The sequence below is a fragment of the Mesoplodon densirostris genome, chromosome 8 (assembly GCF_025265405.1).
Source record: "Mesoplodon densirostris isolate mMesDen1 chromosome 8, mMesDen1 primary haplotype, whole genome shotgun sequence".
Classification (NCBI taxonomy): domain Eukaryota; kingdom Metazoa; phylum Chordata; class Mammalia; order Artiodactyla; family Ziphiidae; genus Mesoplodon; species Mesoplodon densirostris.
The window spans coordinates 86076544-86097538 of NC_082668.1; the positions used below are offsets into that span (position 1 = coordinate 86076544).

The window sequence follows — 20995 nt, forward strand, 5'->3', positions numbered from 1 at the left end:
AAAACAAAACAACCCTCAAAAGTCCTTTAAGACTTTTATTGTTTCCCTCTAGATTACTCTGCATAGCACATTACGTAAAGGAGGAAAAATAATCAAGATTACGTGTAAAAGTTAAAATACTGAGTTGTTGATGTTTTGAATAGAGAATGTAACTCTAAAAAGTGAAAATAGATTATAGGTAAGATAGTAACAAATACTGACTGTTGCTCCTAAGTAGGTCTCTAAATGGAGTATACCACCTGTTGTTCCCAGTGCAGATGTCATAGCAGTTGGACAGGTGAAGGGCAGTGCCTAAAAAGTCTCTACCACTACACTCATCTTTATAAGATTTGATTTTCTCTCCCTTAAAGATTGAAAATGAATATGAAGAGACTTTAAAGCCATCATCAATTGTGGGTACCTCTTCCACTTCTTACACTTCAACCAGCCAGAGGAAGGAAACATCAACCACAAGATACAGTGACCACAGTGCCACTTCCTCGACTCTGGCACAAGTTAATGCCACTTCTTCAGAAAAGGCAGAAGAATTTCCTCCTCCCCCACCTGATATACTTCAAACTCCAATAGATGTGACAGCATTTTCCCAGTCCCCTGAACTCCCCAGCCCTCCTAGAATACCACCAGTCCCCAAAGAATTATATTCCAAGCAAAGAAATTTGTATGAATTAAACCGTTTATATAAACACATCCATCCTGAGTTAAGAAAAAACTTAGAAAAAGATTATATCAGTGAGGTTTCTGAGATTGTTTCTCGTCAAGTGAACCTGGGGAGCTCAGTTTCAGCAGATGTGCAACAAGCCCGGTATGTTTTTGAAAATACGAATGACAGTTCTCAAAAAGGTCTGAACTCAGAAAGAGAACACTTGGAGTGGGATGAAATTCTGAAGGGAGAGGTGCAGTCCATGAGATGGATCTTTGAGAATCAGCCATTAGATTCCATTAACAATGGCTCTCCAGATGAAGATAACATCTCCAAGGGCATTGCTGATCGAGAAATCATTGCTGGTGGTGATGTGAGATATACAACATGGATGTTTGAAACCCAACCCATCGATACTCTGGGGGATCATTCTTCTGGCACTGAAGAAAATGCTGAGAAAATTCCTGAGCTAGCCAGAGGAGATGTCTGCACAGCCCGGTGGATGTTTGAAACAAAGCCATTAGACTCAATGCATAAAATGCATCAAAATCAAGAAGAATCAATAGTAACTGCCATAAAGGACATAACTGGGGGGGATGTCAAGACTGTGAGATACATGTTTGAAACTCAACATCTGGATCAACTTAGACACCTTCACTCAGTAGATGAGGTGCACCTACTGCAACTCAGGTCTGAGCTCAAAGAAATTAGGGGAAATGTTAAGAGAAGTATAAAATGTTTTGAAACTCAACCATTGTATGTTATTAGAGATGGTTCAGGTCAAATGCTAGAGATTAAAACCGTTCACAGAGAAGATGTTGAAAAGGGGGATGTGAGAAGAGCACGTTGGATGTTTGAAACACAGCCCTTAGATACAATTAACAAGGATATAACAGAAATTAAAGTCATCAGAGGAATATCCATGGAAGAAAATGTCAAAGGTGGGGTGAGTAGGGCAAAGTGGTTATTTGAAACTCAACCTTTGGAGAAAATCAAAGAAGAGTCAGAAGAGGTCATCACTGAAAAGGAAACAGTAATAGGTACAGATGTCTCTAGAAAGTGTTGGATGTTTGAAACACAGCCATTAGATATTCTAAAAGAAGTTCCTGATGCGGACCCTCTAAGGTCTGAAGAGATAATAGGGGGTGATGTACAAACTACTAAGCGTTTATTTGAAACACTTCCAATAAAGGCTTTAAAAGATAGCCCTGATGTTGGAAAACTTCAAAAAATTACTACTTCTGAAGAAGAAAAGGGGGATGTTAGGCACCAGAAATGGATTTTTGAAACCCAACCTCTGGAAGAGATTAGAGAAGATAAAAAAGAGTACATACGAACAGTGAAACTTGAAGAAGTTGACAGAGGAGATGTAAGGAATTACACACGTATCTTTGAATCAAACAACTTAATTAAATTTGATGCATCGGATAAAATAGAGGTGGAAGGAGTCACAAGAGGTGCTGTAGAGTTAAATAAATCACTCTTTGAAACAACACCATTGTATGCCATTCAAGATCACCTTGGAAAATATCATCAAGTAAAGACAGTCCAGCAAGAAGAAATCCTAAGAGGGGATGTAAGAAGCTGTAGGTGGCTTTTTGAAACAAGACCCATTGACCAGTTTGATGAAAGCATTCATAAATTTCAGATAATTAGAGGAATATCTGCTCAAGAAATACAGACTGGGAACGTGAAATCTGCTAAATGGCTGTTTGAAACCCAACCTCTTGATTCGATTAAATATTTTAGTAATATGGAAGAAGTAGAAAGTAAATCTGAACAGGCTACAGATATTATTAAAGGGGATGTCAAAACCTGTAGATGGCTTTTTGAAACCCAGCCAATGGAGTCTCTTTATGAAAAAGTTTCATTAATGACTGACAGTGAAGAAATTCATAAGGGAGATGTCAAAGCCTGTACTTGGCTCTTTGAAACTCAGTCACTTGATTCCATAAAAGATGACTCCGAAGCAACAGTCAAATTGCAAACTGTAAAACAGGAGGAAATCCATGGTGGGGATGTTCGTACAGCATGCTTTCTTTTTGAGACAGAAAATTTGGACAGCATAAAAGGAGAAGAAGGAAAGGAAATCAAGGCCGTAGAAATGGATATCCAAGCTGGGGATGTCTCCAGCCTGCGGCATAAATTTGAAAGTCAGTCCTTAGATTCTATAAGTTCCAGTTCAGAGGAAGTTTTGAAAAAGATCAAAACCCTAAAGACTGAAGATATTCAGAAAGGCAATGTTTTAAATTGCAGGTGGCTTTTTGAAAACCAACCAATTGATATGATAAAAGAAAGCCAAGAAGGTGATAAATTAGTTAAGACAGTGACAGACATACAAGGTGGAGATGTAAGAAAGGGGTGCTTTATTTTTGAGACTTTTTCTTTAGATGAGATTAAAGAAGAATCTGACTATATTAGCACCAAGAAAGCAATGACTGAAGAAGCAATAAAGGGTGACGTAAAAAGCTACAGAATGCTCTTTGAAACCCAGCCACTCTATGCAATTCAAGATGGAGAAGGGTTTTATCATGAAGTGACAACAGTTAAAAAGGAAGAGGTAATTCATGGAGATGTACGAGGGACAAGGTGGCTTTTTGAAACGAAACCATTAGACTCCATTAATGAATCAGAGACTGTGTATGTTATTAAATCTGTCACACAAGAAGACATTCAGAAGGGAGATGTTAGTTCTGTCAGATACAGATTTGAAACCCAGCCACTGGATCAGATTGCAAAAGAACCACATGATATTGTGCCCACTGTAGACTGTATTCAAGGTGGGGATGTAAAGACAAGTAAACAATTCTTTGAGTCCGAAAATTTGGATAAGAAGACTTATGTAAGAACAGTAAGTGTCAATGAAATACAAAAGGGCAATGTTAAAACATCTACTTGGCTATTTGAGACCCACACTCTAGATGAGCTGAGAGGAGAAGGGTCAGGATATGAAAATATCAAAACAGTCACCCAGGAAGATATGCAGAAAGGTGATGTGAAGCAGGCAGTATGGCTTTTTGAAAATCAAACTTTAGATTCTATTAAGGAAGCAGATGAAAGCATCACAAAAATCACCAAGGAAGAAATCCCTCCTTCTGATGTCAAGACAACTACATGGCTCTTTGAAACTACACCCCTTCATGAATTTACTGAAAATAGGGTGGAAAAGGTGGAAGTTATTGGCAAGAGCATTAAAGAAACCTTAGAAGAACTCTACTCTCAAAAAGTTATTGAGGCTCCTGGAATCATCATTGAAGCTGATGAAGTTGGGGATGTTCGAATGGCAAAATACAAGCTCCTGAATCAAGCCTCTCCTGAGATACAGAAAGAAGAAATCCTCAGGGTTGATCTCAGAAGTATAATGGTGAAGCTACTTTCCAAAAGAGACTGTAAGAAAAGAGAGATTTGGGTTAGTGAAGAAGAGAAGGGAAACGTTAATTTGACCAAAACTCAATTATTAAACAGATCAACAGAATTTCATGCTGAAAAAGAAGAGATAGTGAGTGGTGATGTCCAACAAGCAATAAAAAACCTGTTCTCTGAGGAAGGATCTGTAAAGAAAGGCATTTTGATTCAGGAAGATGAAAGAGGAGATGTTCACATGACTATCTATTGTCTTCTTCATGAAAATGCTGGTGACACAATTAAGCGTGAAGAAGTAATAGGGGGTGATGTAAAACGTACCATTCATAATTTGCTATCTTCCATATCAAACAATAAAACATCTGAAAGGGCTAAAATCGATGCCTCTGAGAGGGGAAATGTTCAGTTTTTTACAACATGCATAGAAACTGGAGCTTTGGATTATCTCAGACAGCTCCAGACATGGTCAAATGAAACACTAACAGCTAAGAAACAAGAAAAAGAGGAAGATATAATTGGTGGCGATGTAGAAGGAACAAAACTGTTATTAAAGAAAAGGCAATCTCAGGTTGAACGTACTGTTAATGAAACTGACATCATCCCAGGAGATGTGCATAATACAGTTAAGGTTTTTCTGACAGAGCCTCAGAGTACATCTTGTAAGTTACCCAAAGAAGAAATCATAAAAGGTGATTTGAAGTCAACCCTAAATTCCCTGAGCCAGGCCATAAGTCAGAAAACAGTGGCTAAAACAGAAGAAATTATAAAAGGTGACATGCTGGCCACACTCAAGTCACTTAAGGAATCAAGTCAAAAATGGAAAGAATCTAAACAGCCTGATGTCATCCCTGGGGATATAGAGAAAGCTACTGAATGCCTTGAAAAGACTGCAAACACAAGGATGGAAATCCTGAAAAAGGAGCTTATCCGAGATGACCTTGAAGCATCATTAAGGAATCTAAAAGAAGCACAAAGAGCTTTCAAAGAGGTAAATAAAAAAAGTGTAATCAAAGAAGATGTGCAATCTGTGATGGTAGGATCTGAGAAAGAGCAGAAAACTGAGAATCATCAGGTGGCTGTCAAGAGGGACAAAAAAAGCATTCTTCAGCCAAGACCAGGACCATTTGAGCCGGCAGCCAGGAGGCAGGGGGGAACAGACGTTCTTAATCAAACTATCGGCAAATCTTGTCATGGGGATTTAAGAGAAGAAAGAACTGAGGTTAATCTTCCAAAAGCCCCCAAGGGCACCGTAAAGATTGTCATAGATCGCGAACAAAACAATGATGCTCTTGAGAAAAACCTTAGAAGGCTATCTAATTCACACCACAAAGCTATTAAAAATGTGTTGGAATCAGGAGACAGAATGGGTATCTGGACTGATAACACAACAGAGCAACATCTTAGAGATGAACATGTGAGTGGACAACTGACTTCAACTGTGTCAGTTAGGGAACATCTAAAAACCAAGGAATCAGAGACAGTGAGAGAACAGAAGAAGGATGCTGTCTTTACCCAATCTATTGATAAAACAATTGGAAAGCAACAGACTGAAACTTGTGAATTGAGGAATGACCACCAGAAGATTGAGGCTTTCCCTGACAAGAGTCCTAAAAATACCAAAAACACTAAAACATCAACAGATACACAAAGCTCTAAGCCCAGTTTAACCCAGGGTCCAGTCAACAAGATGGCTAAAGAAACATGTGAAGTTTCAGAGGACTTTCAGAAGCAGACTCTGTTAAAGCAAGAAATGCAATATTCTAATAAAGATATAAAGAAAAAGAACGTGACCCCTCAACCAGTGTGGCAGACTTTGCCTGTGGATCAAGACATGTCAAATGTAACAGAAGTGAAAGTCTCCCCAAAAAGCCACAATAAATTTAAGGCAACTGACAAAAAGCAGACTGATATTCATCTGAGAAGCCAGGACTTTCTAATGAAGACAAATACTTCCAAAGACTTAAAAATGGCAATGGAAATGTCCTTTAATCCAATCAACTGTAACCCTGAAAATAATGCAAAAGAAAGTGAGTTCCCTCTTCCACCTCCATCTCCACCTCCTCCTCTACCTTCCAATTCATCAGCTGAAATTGAATTTCCTCTTCCTCCTCCACCTCCTTTCATGATGTTGCCTGAAAAAAATGCGTTTCTTCCCTCACTGTCCACAGAGAAGATAAAGGCTGAATTTGAGAATTTCCCAGGCCTCCCTCTTCCTCCACCACCAGAAGATGAGAAATTTGAAAGAGAATGTCTAGCAATGTTTCCACCACCTCCCCCTCCGCCAGCTCCATCTCTAAAACCAGCACATCTCCTTTCCTCATCTGTTCAAGAAAAGCACAGTGGGGCATTCATACGATATTCCCAAGAAGAAGCCTCAAGCTCTCAGGCTAAAATCATAACAGGAAAATCTGGAGGACGTTTGCCACCTCCCACACTCCCCAAACCCAAATTTCCCAAGCAGATAGAGGATAAGAAGAATCATAGTTCCCCAAAAGTTGAATTGGAAAATTCACCGCCAGATATAGAATGTAAACTTACTCCCTCAAAGGATCAGAAAAGAGTAATAATGGCAAGTAGCAGTGAACACATAGAGACAAAGCAGAACGTATCTAGAAAAAGTCTTGATAAAAGAAAACAATTATCTATGGACTCTACAAGGTCTCTCTCACAAACAGTTCCAGAAACTTCACCACACAAGGAAAAACTGATAGCACCTCTCATAAAATCTCATTCATTTCCAGCAGGTTCAGGACAGCAAAGTCCAAAACCTTATATGAGAAAATTTAAGACGCCTTTAATGATTGCTGAGGAAAAATACAGACAACAAAGAGAAGAACTTGAAAAACAGAAAAAACAGGAGAGTTCTTGCTACAACCTAATCAAAACAGAAAGCCAAAATCAAAATGTATCAGAGTTGAAAAAGGAAGTGTTGTTACAAAAAACAAAGGAGGAGGTCCCCCTAGCTGGAATGGATTCAGGGGTCACTGTGACCCAAACCAACCCAGTCTCTCAAAGCCTTTCTCAAGTACTAGGAGTGTGTACCGATAACCAGCTTTCCACAACACCAGCAGTGACATTCACTGCCAAGAGGCTCCAACGTGTTCCAGCAGCCTCAGAAGACAAAGATACCGTGAAAAAGGAAGTTTTGCAGAGCTCAAGGGACATGAGCCAATCTAAATCAGCTCGTGAAATTAAACAGAGTCACCAAGAATGTAGGACAGAGCAAACACAACAGAAGAAGTATCTGGAGCAGTTGCACTTGCCCCAAAGCAAACCAGTTTCCCCCAGTTTCAAAGTTAAAACCATCAAGCTTCCAACTCTAGACCATAAGTTAAATGAAACAAACCACAGCTATGAAAGCCATGAAAAGCAAGCTGAAGTTGATGTTCAAACCATTACCAAACAACAGTACCAGGAAACCGAGAAAACAGAAGCAAGGACTGAATGTAGCAATAAGCAATTGGTGGCTGACAAATATTATCAGTTACCTACGAAGGAGAAGACAGTAACAGTAAAACTGCCTACAGAATCCATAGAGAAAAGCCATGAAAGTAAGCTCAATATAGTTCATGAGAAGCAAAAAGAATTTGGAGAATCTGAGAGTGGGAAACTTCCAGGAAGTGAAGAAACAATTCAGGGACCACCAATGATTGGTCCAAAGAAAGAAAAACTAGTAGTTGAAAGAAAACAAGAACATTTGAATAAATCAGCCCAGAAGGTAGTCAAACAAAAGGTTACTGATGCTCATCTTGATTCACAGACTCAGAATTTTCAGCAAGCATATATACAGACTTCTGAAAGTCAAGGTGAACATAAAAAATTGCCCCAGGCATGTAATAATCTGCAGGAAGAAAAATGTCTTGGCGTCAAGGGCATACAACAGAAACAAGTCTTTTCTAACACTAAAGATTCAAAGCAAGAGATTACACAGGACAAATCTTTATTTTCCTCTATGAGAGAATCCCAGCAGGAAGATGGAAAATGTGCTGTAAATATATTGGGATTCTTGAGAAAACGTGAAGAACTACAACAGATTTTGTCTAGGGTAAAAGAGTTTGAAGCAGAGCCAAATAAAAATGGCCTTAAAACATTTCAGATGCTCTTAAATATTATTCCAGTATGGCTACTAAGTGAAGAAAAAAGAGAATATGGAGTTCGCATTGCTATGGAGAATAACATAGAAAAAATCAAAGAAGAAATAATGCACATTAAAACTCAGGCAGAGGATATGCTTGTGTCCTGTGAAAATATAATTCAAACAGCCATGATATCCTCTAAAGCAGGAAAGCAGAGAAATAAAGCTACTAATGTTAATGAAACATTATCTAAAGTGTCTAATGCTGATGTCAGCTATAATAAAAACACTGAGCGGAAAGAAAATACAATTGTAGAAAAAACAGAGCACCACCAAGTAGCAACTCATCAGGAAGGAACTGCTCAGCATCATGTGAAAACCCATCAGGAAATTAAACTAGTTGATGCCAAGGCTTCTCCTCCCTCTTTAAAAACACGCCCGCCATCACCAACTTTTATAACAATCGAGTCTACTGCCCGGCAAACAGAAACCTCTGCTAAGGATGAGCTTTCCCAGTCCCTTCAAAAGGACAGTTTTGCTGAACCATCACCAAGACCTGTGTCACAACCATCTAGAATTCTCAGAGCAAATACCTCCCCGTCTCCACCCAAGAGTCACTCTGAACAGCTTGTCAAACTCAAAGACACCACTGCGAAGCTATCCAGGGGGACCATCCCAGGTTCATCCATAACCCCGGTTCCCATTGTAGAGAAGAGGTCTGAGATCATCACATCTCCTGCAACACTTCGTCGTCAAATTAAGATAGAGGCTCGTGGTAGGGACTCTCCACCTACAATCACAATACCTATAAGTGTAAATCACGCTGATAGTGGTTCCTTCAGAGAATCCGTGGAAGCTCAAGAGGAAGAAAGGAAAGTAGGGAAAAGGGCGACTTACGTTCACAAAGATGGAGTAAATTCCACTAAGCTCCTAGTGCCAGATACTGTGAGTTTTGACGCAGTCGAAATCATCCGCAAAGTCGAAAAACCTCACCTATCAGAGCACATGCAGAGGTATGAAGCCAACAACCGGACTGCTCAAATGGCTGAAAATGTCATGAATGACCATGAAAATGAAATAAACAGATGGTTCAGGGGATTTGAGGATGGCCTAGGTTTTGACGCAAAGTCAAATAGAAGAGTTTATGCAAATGGAGAAGCAAACCATAATATAAAACAAGAAAGTCGTACATTTTGTAAGGAGGAATTTGGATTAACATCTTTAGAAAGCGCTAGCTTTACCGGCTTTTCTCACAGTCATCCTAGAGAGCTGCAAGAAACGATGCCTGTTAAGCCGCCCAGCATCTGCTCTGAAACAAGATCTCTAAGTGAAGTTTTCTCAGGTGTGGATGCATTTGAGAGTCAAGTTGTTGGGTCAAAGATGATGGTCTCTTCATCACAAGGCTCAGAAGCTGGCAGATCCGGCTTTGACTTCAAGCACGCCCCACCAACCTATGAGGATGTCATCGCTGGCCATATTTTAGATGTTTCTGATTCACCTAAAGAACTCAGGAGGAATTTTCAACAGACGTGGCAGGAGAGTGAAAGAGTTTTTAAAAACCTGGGATATGCAACCTCAGATGCTTCTGCAACTGAGATGAAAACCACCTTCCAAGAGGAATCTGCATTTATAAGTGGTAAATGAGCTTGCAAAGAGTGAAGTAAGATTAACCCATTTAAAGGCACCTGTTCCATAACTAAGACGATTTGCAGATAAAAGAGTACCTGGAAAGTACTAAACAACATAACCTAAAACTAACAGCTTTCCCTGGTTGTTGATATCCTTCCCTTTACAATGCTTGCTTTTACTACTTTCTCTTTGCAAAGGAATTTAATATGATTCACCAGCACTGTGTGAGAGTAACAAATACTACTATATAGATTATTGAGACCTGTGTTTGTCAACGTAAATAAGGCTTTGGATAAAGCAGCAGGTATAATAATATTTGTTATTGTGATAGTATTAACTATTATATGGAACTATATATTTATTAATCATTGTATACCATTAGCACATTATGAATATTTCTTATGAAAAGTTATTATTTCAACCACTTGTTGAAGACAATATTAAATAATATTCCTTGACCTACTATTGACGGATTTTTAACTGTCAGACTTAAGTGGTGTTTGAGCTTGAATTCAACACAGCCTGTTAATAATCCAAGAAACAATTTACACTCTTCATATGTGTTTTAAGGATTTTTATTGATTGGGATCTCTGACAAAAGTGTAGATATGGAATTAGACCTTTTGTATATAAATTATTGTTACTGAGTTGGATGGAATTAGCTTTCTCTACTGCCACTGTTTTTTTTTTTTCTATAAATGATTTTTTTCACCTTTTTTAAACCCCAAATTATAGCTCAGTTGGCCTCATTCACAGATGAACATGGACAATAATTTTAAAATATGATTATATTTGGAAGGAGGGAGATTTAAAACATATGAACTTAGTACAAAATTTTTAACATCAGAGAACAGCTCATTTCTTTATATTATCCTGCTTTTTACAATTAATGAGGCTTTACAATAAAAATACTTGACATAATTAATGTAGTGCATTCTTTTGGACAGATTGAAATAGCAAGTTTAAGAATAAAAACTGCTGAAACTAATAATTCTGCCTCTATCATATTTGCAACATATGTGTCTAATTTATAGGTTAATATGATTTCTTAATGTACTTGCTTCTGGCATAATTTAGCAAAGCTCTCTAATTAATTTCAAATGCTCAGTTTCTAAGATAACTACAAACAAAAAACACAAGGAAAATGGTATTAAATATAGAAGTGTGTCTCCTAGTAGAACAAAATAAACAAAGGCAATTTCTCAGTAGCCCAAATTGAGCATCAAAGCATTAAAGTGTATGTATTTTTTTATATAAAGAACATTGAGCATATATGCTCTTGTATATAACTACTATGAAAGCTTACTTATTCTCACAGGATTGTTGTGAAGATCAAAACAATACTCCAGTGAAAGTTCTGTGTCAGCTCTGAACCATTATACAAACACTGGTTAGTAATATAACTACTATTATTCATAGGAGCTGGCATTCACATGCGAGCAGCAGCATGTGACTGTAGGTAGAGGTAGGAAAATCATAAGAGGCAGATATAAGAATCCCCAGAGCCGGGCTTTCCTGGTGGCGCAGTGGTTGAGAGTCCACCTGCCGATGCAGGGGACACGGGTTCGTGCCCCGGTCCGGGAAGATCCCACATGCCACGGAGCGGCTGGGCCCGTGAGCCATGGCCGCTGAGCCTGCGCGTCCGGAGCCTGTGCTCCGCAACGGGAGAGGCCACAACAGTGAGAGGCCTGTGTACCGCAAAAAAAAAAAAAAAAAAAAAGAATCCCCAGAGCCATAAAATCTTAAGCCGTTTAGATTGAGGACAAATGGCCCTGAACATTTCAGTGTATTAGGAGGCTCGTCTTAAAGTTAAGAATTGGTGTTAGAGAGTCAACACTAAGTCATCAAGAAACTATCTAAACAAATACAGTATCAGCTGAAAAAGATATGTATATATTTTGGAAAAATCTCTTCAGAATGCTTTAAAAACAAACACTTTGGACCAAGTTAGGTGTAAACCTTTATATATATGGAAAGCCGAGTTATTTAGAATGATAAGTGCTCTCAGGGCTCCTCATGGCTGAGTTCCCTATATATTCTTTTTAATGTATTAAAGTTAATGAACACGTTATACTCATGTATATTTCCTTAAATAATAAATCCACTTTTGCAATGTATAAATAATAGAGACACCAGAATAAGGTTGATTGTACCAGGGCCTTAAACCTGATGGTGGGATGCCCTGCATCCAGAGGCACAACATCCAGGGCAGTAGTGTTAGCGCTTTCTACTCTAACTGCATGGCCAGTTAACATGCTGTTGCTGTTTGTTTTGTTTTTACAATGCGACTGAAGACAATATTACATAAGCTTTTATAAATTTTTATTTTTAGAAACTGCAACTCCAAGACAAGGAAATATGTATACTTTGTCAGAAGACGGTTTATCCAATGGAGTGCCTAGTAGCAGACAGGCAGAGTTTTCATAAATCCTGTTTCCGCTGCCACCACTGCAACAGTAAACTGAGGTAAAATGTTTTGTGGTCTGGGGCACAAATATTTGAAGAGTCTGCAGTATACTTATAACATCATGTCTCTAGAAATTTGTCAACTTTTCCAGATCCTGTTACCGTCAGTTAAAACAACAACAAACAGGAATGTGGTCATGTTCTGTTATGTGTTGCTCAAGATGGCTGTGACCTTTTTCCTTTTGGCATTCTGCTTTCTTAATCAAATCCAGAAGAGTCCCTTTTGTCCCAGCATGGAGATCACATAAATAAGAAAAATCAAGTGTTACTCTCACCACCACCAACCTGCCCCAGTGGCATGCTCCATAGTGCAGGGGGAATGATCTTTCTAAAATGCAAATCTGAGAGCCCTTCTCAGTTTAAAACATATAATGGCTTCCTCTCTCCCCAAAATTAACATCTAAATATGAATTAAAAGGCACATCAAGATCTTGTCCCTTCTCATCTCCCAACACCCCTTCCTCCTGTTGCATGTTACTTTCCATGAATTTCTTTCAGTTCCTCAAAATCATTATTTTTCTCTGTCACATCTAGCTGGTTCCAAATGTTACTGCTGCTCCTTGGAGGAGTTTTCCCATGCCTCTCTCCCAGCTCTCCACCCAGCTAATAACCACTCATTCTTCAGATCTCAACTGAGACTTTATGTCTTTGACGAAACCTGCTTTAACTCCCCTATGTGGATCACAGCATCCCCTGTGCTTGCCCCGTTCTTAACACAATCTAATGTAGTCGTCACTGGCTGTAGGAAATGTATTAATGTTTGTCTTGCCAACACCTAGTAAACGCAGATATACAGTAAGGACTCAAAAATATTTATTTAATGACTGCTATTTTTAAAAATCATTATATAAAAACCCACAAATACAAAAAAAAAACAAACAAAGCAAGTATGTGGCTCACTAAATTATTATAAAGTGAACATATTGTAACCACTGTCAAGGTCAAGAAATATGACATTGCTAGTCATTCCAGAAGCTCCTTCCTCCCTGGGCCCCACCCAAACACAACCTATCTCTTGCGTGTGAGTAAATGGTGTCCTTTGTAGTAATTGTTTCCTTGCATTTTTATAGTTTTATTTATCCAAATGTGCTTTTCTAGATTCTATACTCTAGTTTTGTCCTTTTTTAAAACTCTGATATGTCTTTCACGTCTTTTTAATCTATAGACTTTCCATCCATTCCTTTCATTTCTTACAATCTATTTGTGAAGGACCCAGGATATTTGACTGGTAGAGTTTTCCACAGTCTGGAATTGCTGATTGCACACTCACAGTGCAGTTCACAAGCTCCTTTATCCTTTGTATTTTCAACGAACTGTCAGCTGAATCTAGGTTCTAGTTTAAACTAAGATTTGATTCCTTTTGAAAGAACATAGGGAGTCTGCTTTTCTCATTTTGTGATCATAGCAGGTATTGAAGCTTAATACCTATATCTATTAATTGATGTTTGCAAAATGCTGATACTCTAATTTTGTTCTTCCTTTTTCATTATGAGAATACTTTTATGGAAGATGCTTCCCCTCATTTGCTATTTGGTTACACAGCGGTACAACTGATAAAGGAAAGGCAGAATAAGTAATTCTTTCCCTTTATTTACCAGTTTTGTCAATGTATCAGTTATTTATTTAACCATTTAATGTAATGGTTTCTTACCACCTAGAGATAACCACTTTTAAAATATTTTAATGTCTTTATAAACTCACAGAGTTACACATATTCAGTTGGTTTCAATCAGATGCAAATATCATCATGACTGTAACTCCACAGTTATTCTATCCCTGGCCAGTGGAAGCCACTTGAAGTTGTCTCCTGAGCCCTTTTGACAGGACCTTAGTAGTCTGTGATAGCTTCCTCATTATCTGATAGGACTAGATGTCCCATGTTCCTCTTGTGCATTTACTGTTCCATTTACTGGAACCAGTTATTTCTCCAAGCCTTGATTTCCTTTAGTGAGAAATGATATTTCAAGACTACAATCTTGATGTTCTTTCTACTGGATTGATCACTATTTCTAAACTTTTTTAGTGTTAAGAGCTAGTAAGTATTTATCTATAAAGAAAAAATATATCATGAATTCATAGTGATATTTCCAAATTGAATTCAAAATTGCATTCCTTTTGCTTAGCCTCTTCTCTATTACATCTGGACCTCCTTTCTTCCACTTCAGGCCTTCCAGTTCTCAAAGGAAAAGGAGATAACAGAATTAGACTCTCCCATATTCATTTGGACAACAAGTTTTTGAATCACAAAATTATCAGCACCACTGATTTGATTATCAAAGCATTAAAAAATTGCATTTGCCCCTCTGATCACCCACACCCCATTTTTTTAAATTGTCGTACTATGTCTTTGGTGTCATAGTATGTAGCCAATGCATGTCATATTATCTCCCTCTTTGCCCTCATTTAATCTCAGTTTATAGATAACAATTTATTTAATGCTTGTCAGCTGTCCTTATGTTGACATTTCCATAGTCATTCTGGTTGTTCCAGCTTATTTTCAAGTAGAGTCCTCTGAAAAGGCTCATAGAAACTTTATTCCTTGAGTTCTCACATATTGATAACAATTTGTGATCATTACAATGGAAGGTAAGTTTTGCTGAAAGTAAAATTTTTGGCTTACATTTTCTTTCATTGAGTATCTTATATGCATTATTTCTTTTTTTTCTGGCATGAGTGTTGGAAAGGTCTGATAATAATCTAATTTTCTTACCCTTAATAAGTAATACGGTCTTTTCTTCTTTTTAGATACACAAAGGATTTTTTCTTAAACCTAGTCATTTTATTAGAATACCTCTTCGTATTGGTCATTCTGGATCAATAGTGTCAGTTATTTAGTGTGCTCTTTCAATATGTAGTTTCATACTTTTTTATATTGGGAAAGTTTCCTTAAATTATAGCTTTTTAGTATTTAACTTGTTTCATTATTTTCTTCTTCAGGAGCTCCTATTATCTCTCAAATCCTTATCTCTTTTTTCATTTATGATTATAAATTTTCAGCTTTTGATTTTCCTATTTTTCTTAAGATGCTTTCTATGGATTTGCCCTTGTATGTCTTTTAATTTAGTTTTAATTGCTGACACACTTGATTTTTTTCCTTTTTCTTCTGTTTTCTTCCTGATATCTGATACCTTGTTTCTGACTTTTTTCTAATTACAAATCATGCTGTTCTTTCAGGTCTTTTATCATTTTCTTAATGTCTTTTAGCTCATTTTGAAATATTAGGTTAAAATTTTGATGTTTTGAGAACACATTTTTCTAGCATGTTTTCATTGTCTGCAATGATATTATAACACTGTTTATTCTTTCATTTCTTATAATAACTTCATATACTATTTGGCCTTGATACTTTCCTGTTGCTCATTTTTATATGGAATTCGTTTATCCAAATCTTGGAAGGAAGAAAAATTCAGGATGGTTTTCCCACCTTCACAGAACTGCCTCTTCTGGTTTTCATATACTGTTCAAAAAAGTATGGTGGCTTGACTTCTTGGATTTCCTGCCTTGGATCCTCTCCCCCATGTTGATTGGGACCTTCTTTTCATTTCTGTCATCATTATCCAACTCAGTTTTGATTCCACTCCCATAATTGTTTTTCTCAGGGTAGAGTCTTGTTCTAAGAGGGGATCTCAGTGGGTCAGTTTTGAGTTTGATTTCTCTAGCCTCTTCAGTCTTTCCTACCACAGGGCCTTTGCACTCACTGGCTATTGAAACGGGCAAAACCCCTCCCAATTTCAGCTGCTGCTCTCTGATTGGCATGTGACACTTTCCAGGAAATATTGATTGCCTATTTTGTGGTCTCATATTGTCAGGTCCATTAGACACCTTCATTTCTCCCTCTACTGTCACCCATACAGATGCAACTATTATGCTAGTCTTGTAGCTGTTGTTGGTTTGTCCTTACCTCCTTGTATTTTGGGGCTGGTGAGGATACCTTGTCACTTAGTTTTGTTGTAATTTTATCCATGTGTTTTAAGTTTTGCTTTCTGTTTTTATGTGGAGGTTCAGAAATATTCAAAAACTGACGCTGCTGCCTTTGACTAAATTTGATTTTAAGTTTAACAGGCATTCTATTTGTTAATCTCTCCAAAGAGACAAGATAAAAAATTGCATAGGCAAGCTTTCCAATTCATTCAAAATCCAGTTAACAAGGAAGCTCAAATAGTTGATTTTTGCATGTATGCTCGTCAGGATTTATTGAAAACTGAAACCCCTCACACAATTCACTGAGTTAGCAAAGACTTAGTCCTATCATTTTACACCATCTATAACTACATATGCATTACACTATAATACCTATTATACCAATACCTGACATACAGCATGAAATCCTAAATACTCCGAGACAAGTATCATGTAGGGCATTAGTGGTGACTATTATCTAACAGGAATGTTCAATTAATAAGCACATTCCTATTGTCAGTAAGTTAATTGTGCTGAATCTCTGACTCATTCTTGAAATAATCAATTCCCTAATTCCTTATGAATTTGCAGTGTATATTTAGAATGTTAAATTTTTTTTTCTTTTTGACAGTTTGGGAAATTATGCATCGCTTCATGGACAAATATATTGTAAACCTCACTTTAAACAACTTTTCAAATCTAAAGGAAATTATGATGAAGGTTTTGGACACAAACAGCATAAAGATCGATGGAATTGCAAAAATCAAAGCAGCTCAGTTGACTTTACTCCCAGTGAAGAACGAAATATGTGTAAAAACAATGCAGAAAATACCCCCATGCTTGGAGAGCTTAATAAACATTTAGATGCTGGTAACAGTGAAGGGCAAAGGGATGACTTGAGAAAATGTGGGGAGAGGGGAAAATTAAAAATCATTTGGCCCCCTTCCAGGGAGATGCCTAAGAAAACCTTCCCCCTTGAGGAGGAGCTCAAAATGAGTAAACCTAAATGGCCACCGGAAATGACAACCTCTATATCTGCTGAATTTAAAAGTGAGTCGCTAATAGAACACATGAAAACTGTGGAAAATAAAGGACAAGAACAAGATAACATTTCTTTCCTGCAGCCATGTCTGCAGCCCATCCACATGTGTCAGAAAGAGGATGTTACAGGAATCAAAGAAATGGAAATGTATGAAGCAAGAAAAGATGGAAAGAAGGAAGGAAATAAGAATGTGCAAGATAAGCTGAATGAGCCCAAAGATACAAAGAATAAGAGGAAAAGTGAAATGGATCTTCATGACAACAGTAATGTGGTTGTGCAGAGTGCTGAGAAGGAGAAAAATGAAAAAACTAATGAACCTGATGGTACAGAAGTTTTACAGGTTACTAACACTGATGATGAGGTGGAGCCAGAAAATCGTAAAGAGAATTTGAATAAGAATAATAATAACAATTATGTAGCAGCGTCATATCTGAATAATTGCAGGCAGAAGACATCTATTTTAGAATTTCCTAATCTATTGCCACTGTCAAGTGAAGCACACTACACTGCAAATGAATATCAAACTGAAAACTTAGAAAATGCTTCTAGAATCTCAGAGTTACTTGGTGTATTTGAATCTGAAAAGACTTACTCGGGGAATGTACTGGCTATGGCTCTTGATAAACAGACTGACAGAGCTACTGCTGGCAGTCCTATGCAGTCTGTCCCCAAGTCAGGCCTCAGTGACAGGATTATAGTAAAGGGGAAAAGGTCAATGCCCTCTTCTGATACAAATATCTTCAATATCAAAGGAAACCACTCAAATAACAAAAACCTACAGTTCTTCTTTTCTAACACTGTGAAAATTGCTGCTTTTTCCAAGAAGAATGAGAACATTTTTAAGAGTAATTTAATAGATTCTGTAGATCAAATTAAAAATATGCCATGTTTGTATTTAAGAGAATTGGAGAAGGACATCAGACATTGGCATGGTGAAACAATAGGAGCAGCACATATCAATGGAAACACAAGTTTTGATGCTTCAAACAGTGAATTTACAACTGAGCCTCCATTTCCCACAGTGGAGGTCCAGTTTGAACAACTCACGGTGGAAGAGCAAATTAAAAGGAACAGGTGCTACAGTGACACTGAGTGAAACATCTCTGGCCACTTGCAGTCTGCACTCAGGCACCAAGAAATATCAGTGCCCTGAAATAGGACTTTGGGGATTCTGATAACCTTTTGTTGAACTTGTAAACGTTCAGAAATCTCATGTGTATCACAATGGAATATTCCTTGTATTACACTATATGTTGTTTTTCATAATTGGTTTGAATCTGAATGCAACGAAGAGATGAAACAACATGGCTCTGTTTTCCTGTCAAATGGCACTTAAGTATATTGCTCTGTTTTTCAACATGCCAGATAACATCACTGGTGACATTCTATACTGCTGATATTTATCACTGTTCTTAAACTTCCTCTATAATTTCTGCTGAAATAAAATTAAATCACCTGGGGTGCAAACCAAAACACTTGTGTTTCTTTTTTCCATATATATTGTCATTCTAAGTATGTATGTTTTCCATGATTTAGGAAGTATTTGTCTTGGGCCAAGTATTTAATACACACACACACACACACACACCCCACACACACACACTCCTGGAAAAATTAAATACTAAACCAAAGCCACAGTATCGTTAGAAAATATAAAATATTCTTTCTCTTTTTTGCTCATTTTGTAAAGATACAAAGACTACTGTAGTTCTTTAATTAATTACCTACATTAAACTATCATGGAACATGTCTATAAACATGTAATGAAAAATATCAGTTTTCTTCAAATTAATGTGGAGTCCATACTCAGAAATCAAATGAACTGGAAAGGTTTTAGAAGTTACTTAAATAAATTATGCCAATTGCATTTTTAATTGCTTACTATTGATAAACATACAAGTGATATCACTACATTTTGTCAGATTTTTTTCTTATCCTAATTAATGGATATTAATTTTTTCTGTTAGGAAAACAGAAGATTTGGCTTCTGAATTTTCTGCTGAATTTGCCTTTCCTCAAATACTTTTGATGATTCTAAGAAGAAAGCTAACATGAATATAAATGCGCTGCTTCCTGATGATATAGAATGTACGTATATGAAACAGGCCCTATCCCATATTTTCCTACATAAGCACAAACCATTGCCTGTCCAAACCAAAGTGCAGTGTTGAAAACTCGCTCTTTTTAGAAATTATAACGATTCTCTCTTGTTAGTATGTTCTCAACAGATACCTGAGACATTATTAGTTTGCTAGGGCTGCCATACAAAGTACCACATAGTGGATGGCTTAAACAAGAGAAATTTACTCTCACAGTTTTAGAGGTTGGATATTCAAGACCAAGGTGTCAGCAGGATTGGTTTCTCCTAAGGCGTCTCTCCTTGACTTACAGACGGCTGCCCTCTCACTCTGTCCTCATATGGCCTCTCCTCTGTGCAGGTGCACTGCTGATGTCTCTTCCTCTTCCTGTAAAGACACTAGTCCTATTGGGTTAGGGCCCCTCTCCGAGGACCTCATTTAACCTTAATTATCTCTATAATGGCCCTACCTCTAAATACAGTCACATTGGGGGATAGGGCTTCAACATATACCTTTTGTGGGGACATATTTACTCAATTTAATTGAATACTGTGAGAGTCTGCCAAGAAAATAGTAAGCTGTGGGGCTACAGTAGCAAAAGTATTGTTTAAATTGAATTAGTGCACTTTTGCACTGCTCTTCATATATTCTTTTTTTTTTTTTTTTTTTTTTGCGGTACGCGGGCCTCTCACTGTTGTGGCCTCTCCCGTTGCGGAGCACAGGCTCCGGACGTGCAGGCTCAGCGGTCTAGCCGCTCCGCGACATGTGGGATCTTCCCGGACCAGGGCTCAAACCCGTGTCCCCTGAATCGGCAGGCGGACTCTCAACCACTGCGCCACCAGGGAAGCCCTTCATATATTCTTAAAGACACAGCATTATACCTACAATCATATATGCTGAAATTACACAAATGTTTCCATAGAGAAAAAATAATTTATGAATGATCATGACATAGTATCCTAAGATATAGTTTCTTAATGTCAGCTGTGCTTTTACTAAATTGCCTTTCTTTATAAAAATTCTACCTTGGGACTCTGCCCACTTAATCTTTGTAGCCCAGTCCACTGTTCAGTTATGTTAAAACTTGGGATTAAAATAAGCTAAGGTACATATCAGGGAAAACAATAGAAAAATATGAATTGTTCTTCTGTTTACCCTTCATTCAATCAACAACATATTGTTTTAAAATCTTCTTTATCAGAAATATCTTAATTATTGACTTCATCACCTTCCTTAGATGACATGTAAGACTTTTTAAAAATTCAGATATACTTAGAAGTCCAAATATTGTTTTATTTAGTAATGAGTATTGTTTCACTCTATGACAAAATCTTTCAGCTAAATAAATAGCAAGCTTTAGGAACTAAAGTACAGATAAACACACAAATCCAAAATACAGCAAGTTTTCTTATTGTTGCAGACAGGGTCTCAGTTTGCTGGGGCTGCCATAGCTAAGTACTACAGACTGAATAGCTTAAACAACCAGAAATTTATTTTCACACAATTCTGGAGGCTGAAGTCCAAGATCAAGTTGGCAAGTTGGTTTCTTCCGATGACTCTCTACTTGGCTTACAAATGGTCATCTTCTTTCTGTCATGGTCTTTCTTTTGTATGGGTCTGTGTCCAAATTTCTTCCTCTTATAATGACATCAGTTATATTGGATTAGGGCCTACCTTAATGACCTCATTTTACATTAATTATCACTTCAAAGACCCAACCTCCAAATGTAGTCACTTTTCCAGATACTGGGGGTTAGGACTTCAACATATTAATTTTAGGGGGACACAATTCAGTCCATAAC

General features: G+C 37.5%; 1 protein-coding gene across 2 annotated transcripts in view; it reads left to right on the top strand.

Annotated features, from left to right (window-relative positions):
- The window catches only part of XIRP2 (xin actin binding repeat containing 2), a 300619-nt gene extending 282408 nt beyond the window's left edge, over nucleotides 1-18211 (top strand). The window contains exons 8-9 of one of the 2 annotated variants that reach the window (XM_060106699.1): nucleotides 12040-12173; nucleotides 16705-18211. In XM_060106699.1, the coding sequence (XP_059962682.1) occupies nucleotides 12040-12173; nucleotides 16705-18211 (1641 nt within the window). Of the gene's footprint in view, nucleotides 1-350; nucleotides 9715-12039; nucleotides 12174-16704 lie in introns of those variants that run through there. The other variant, XM_060106698.1, reaches the window with a different exon arrangement.
- Nucleotides 18212-20995: the final 2784 nt, after the last annotated feature.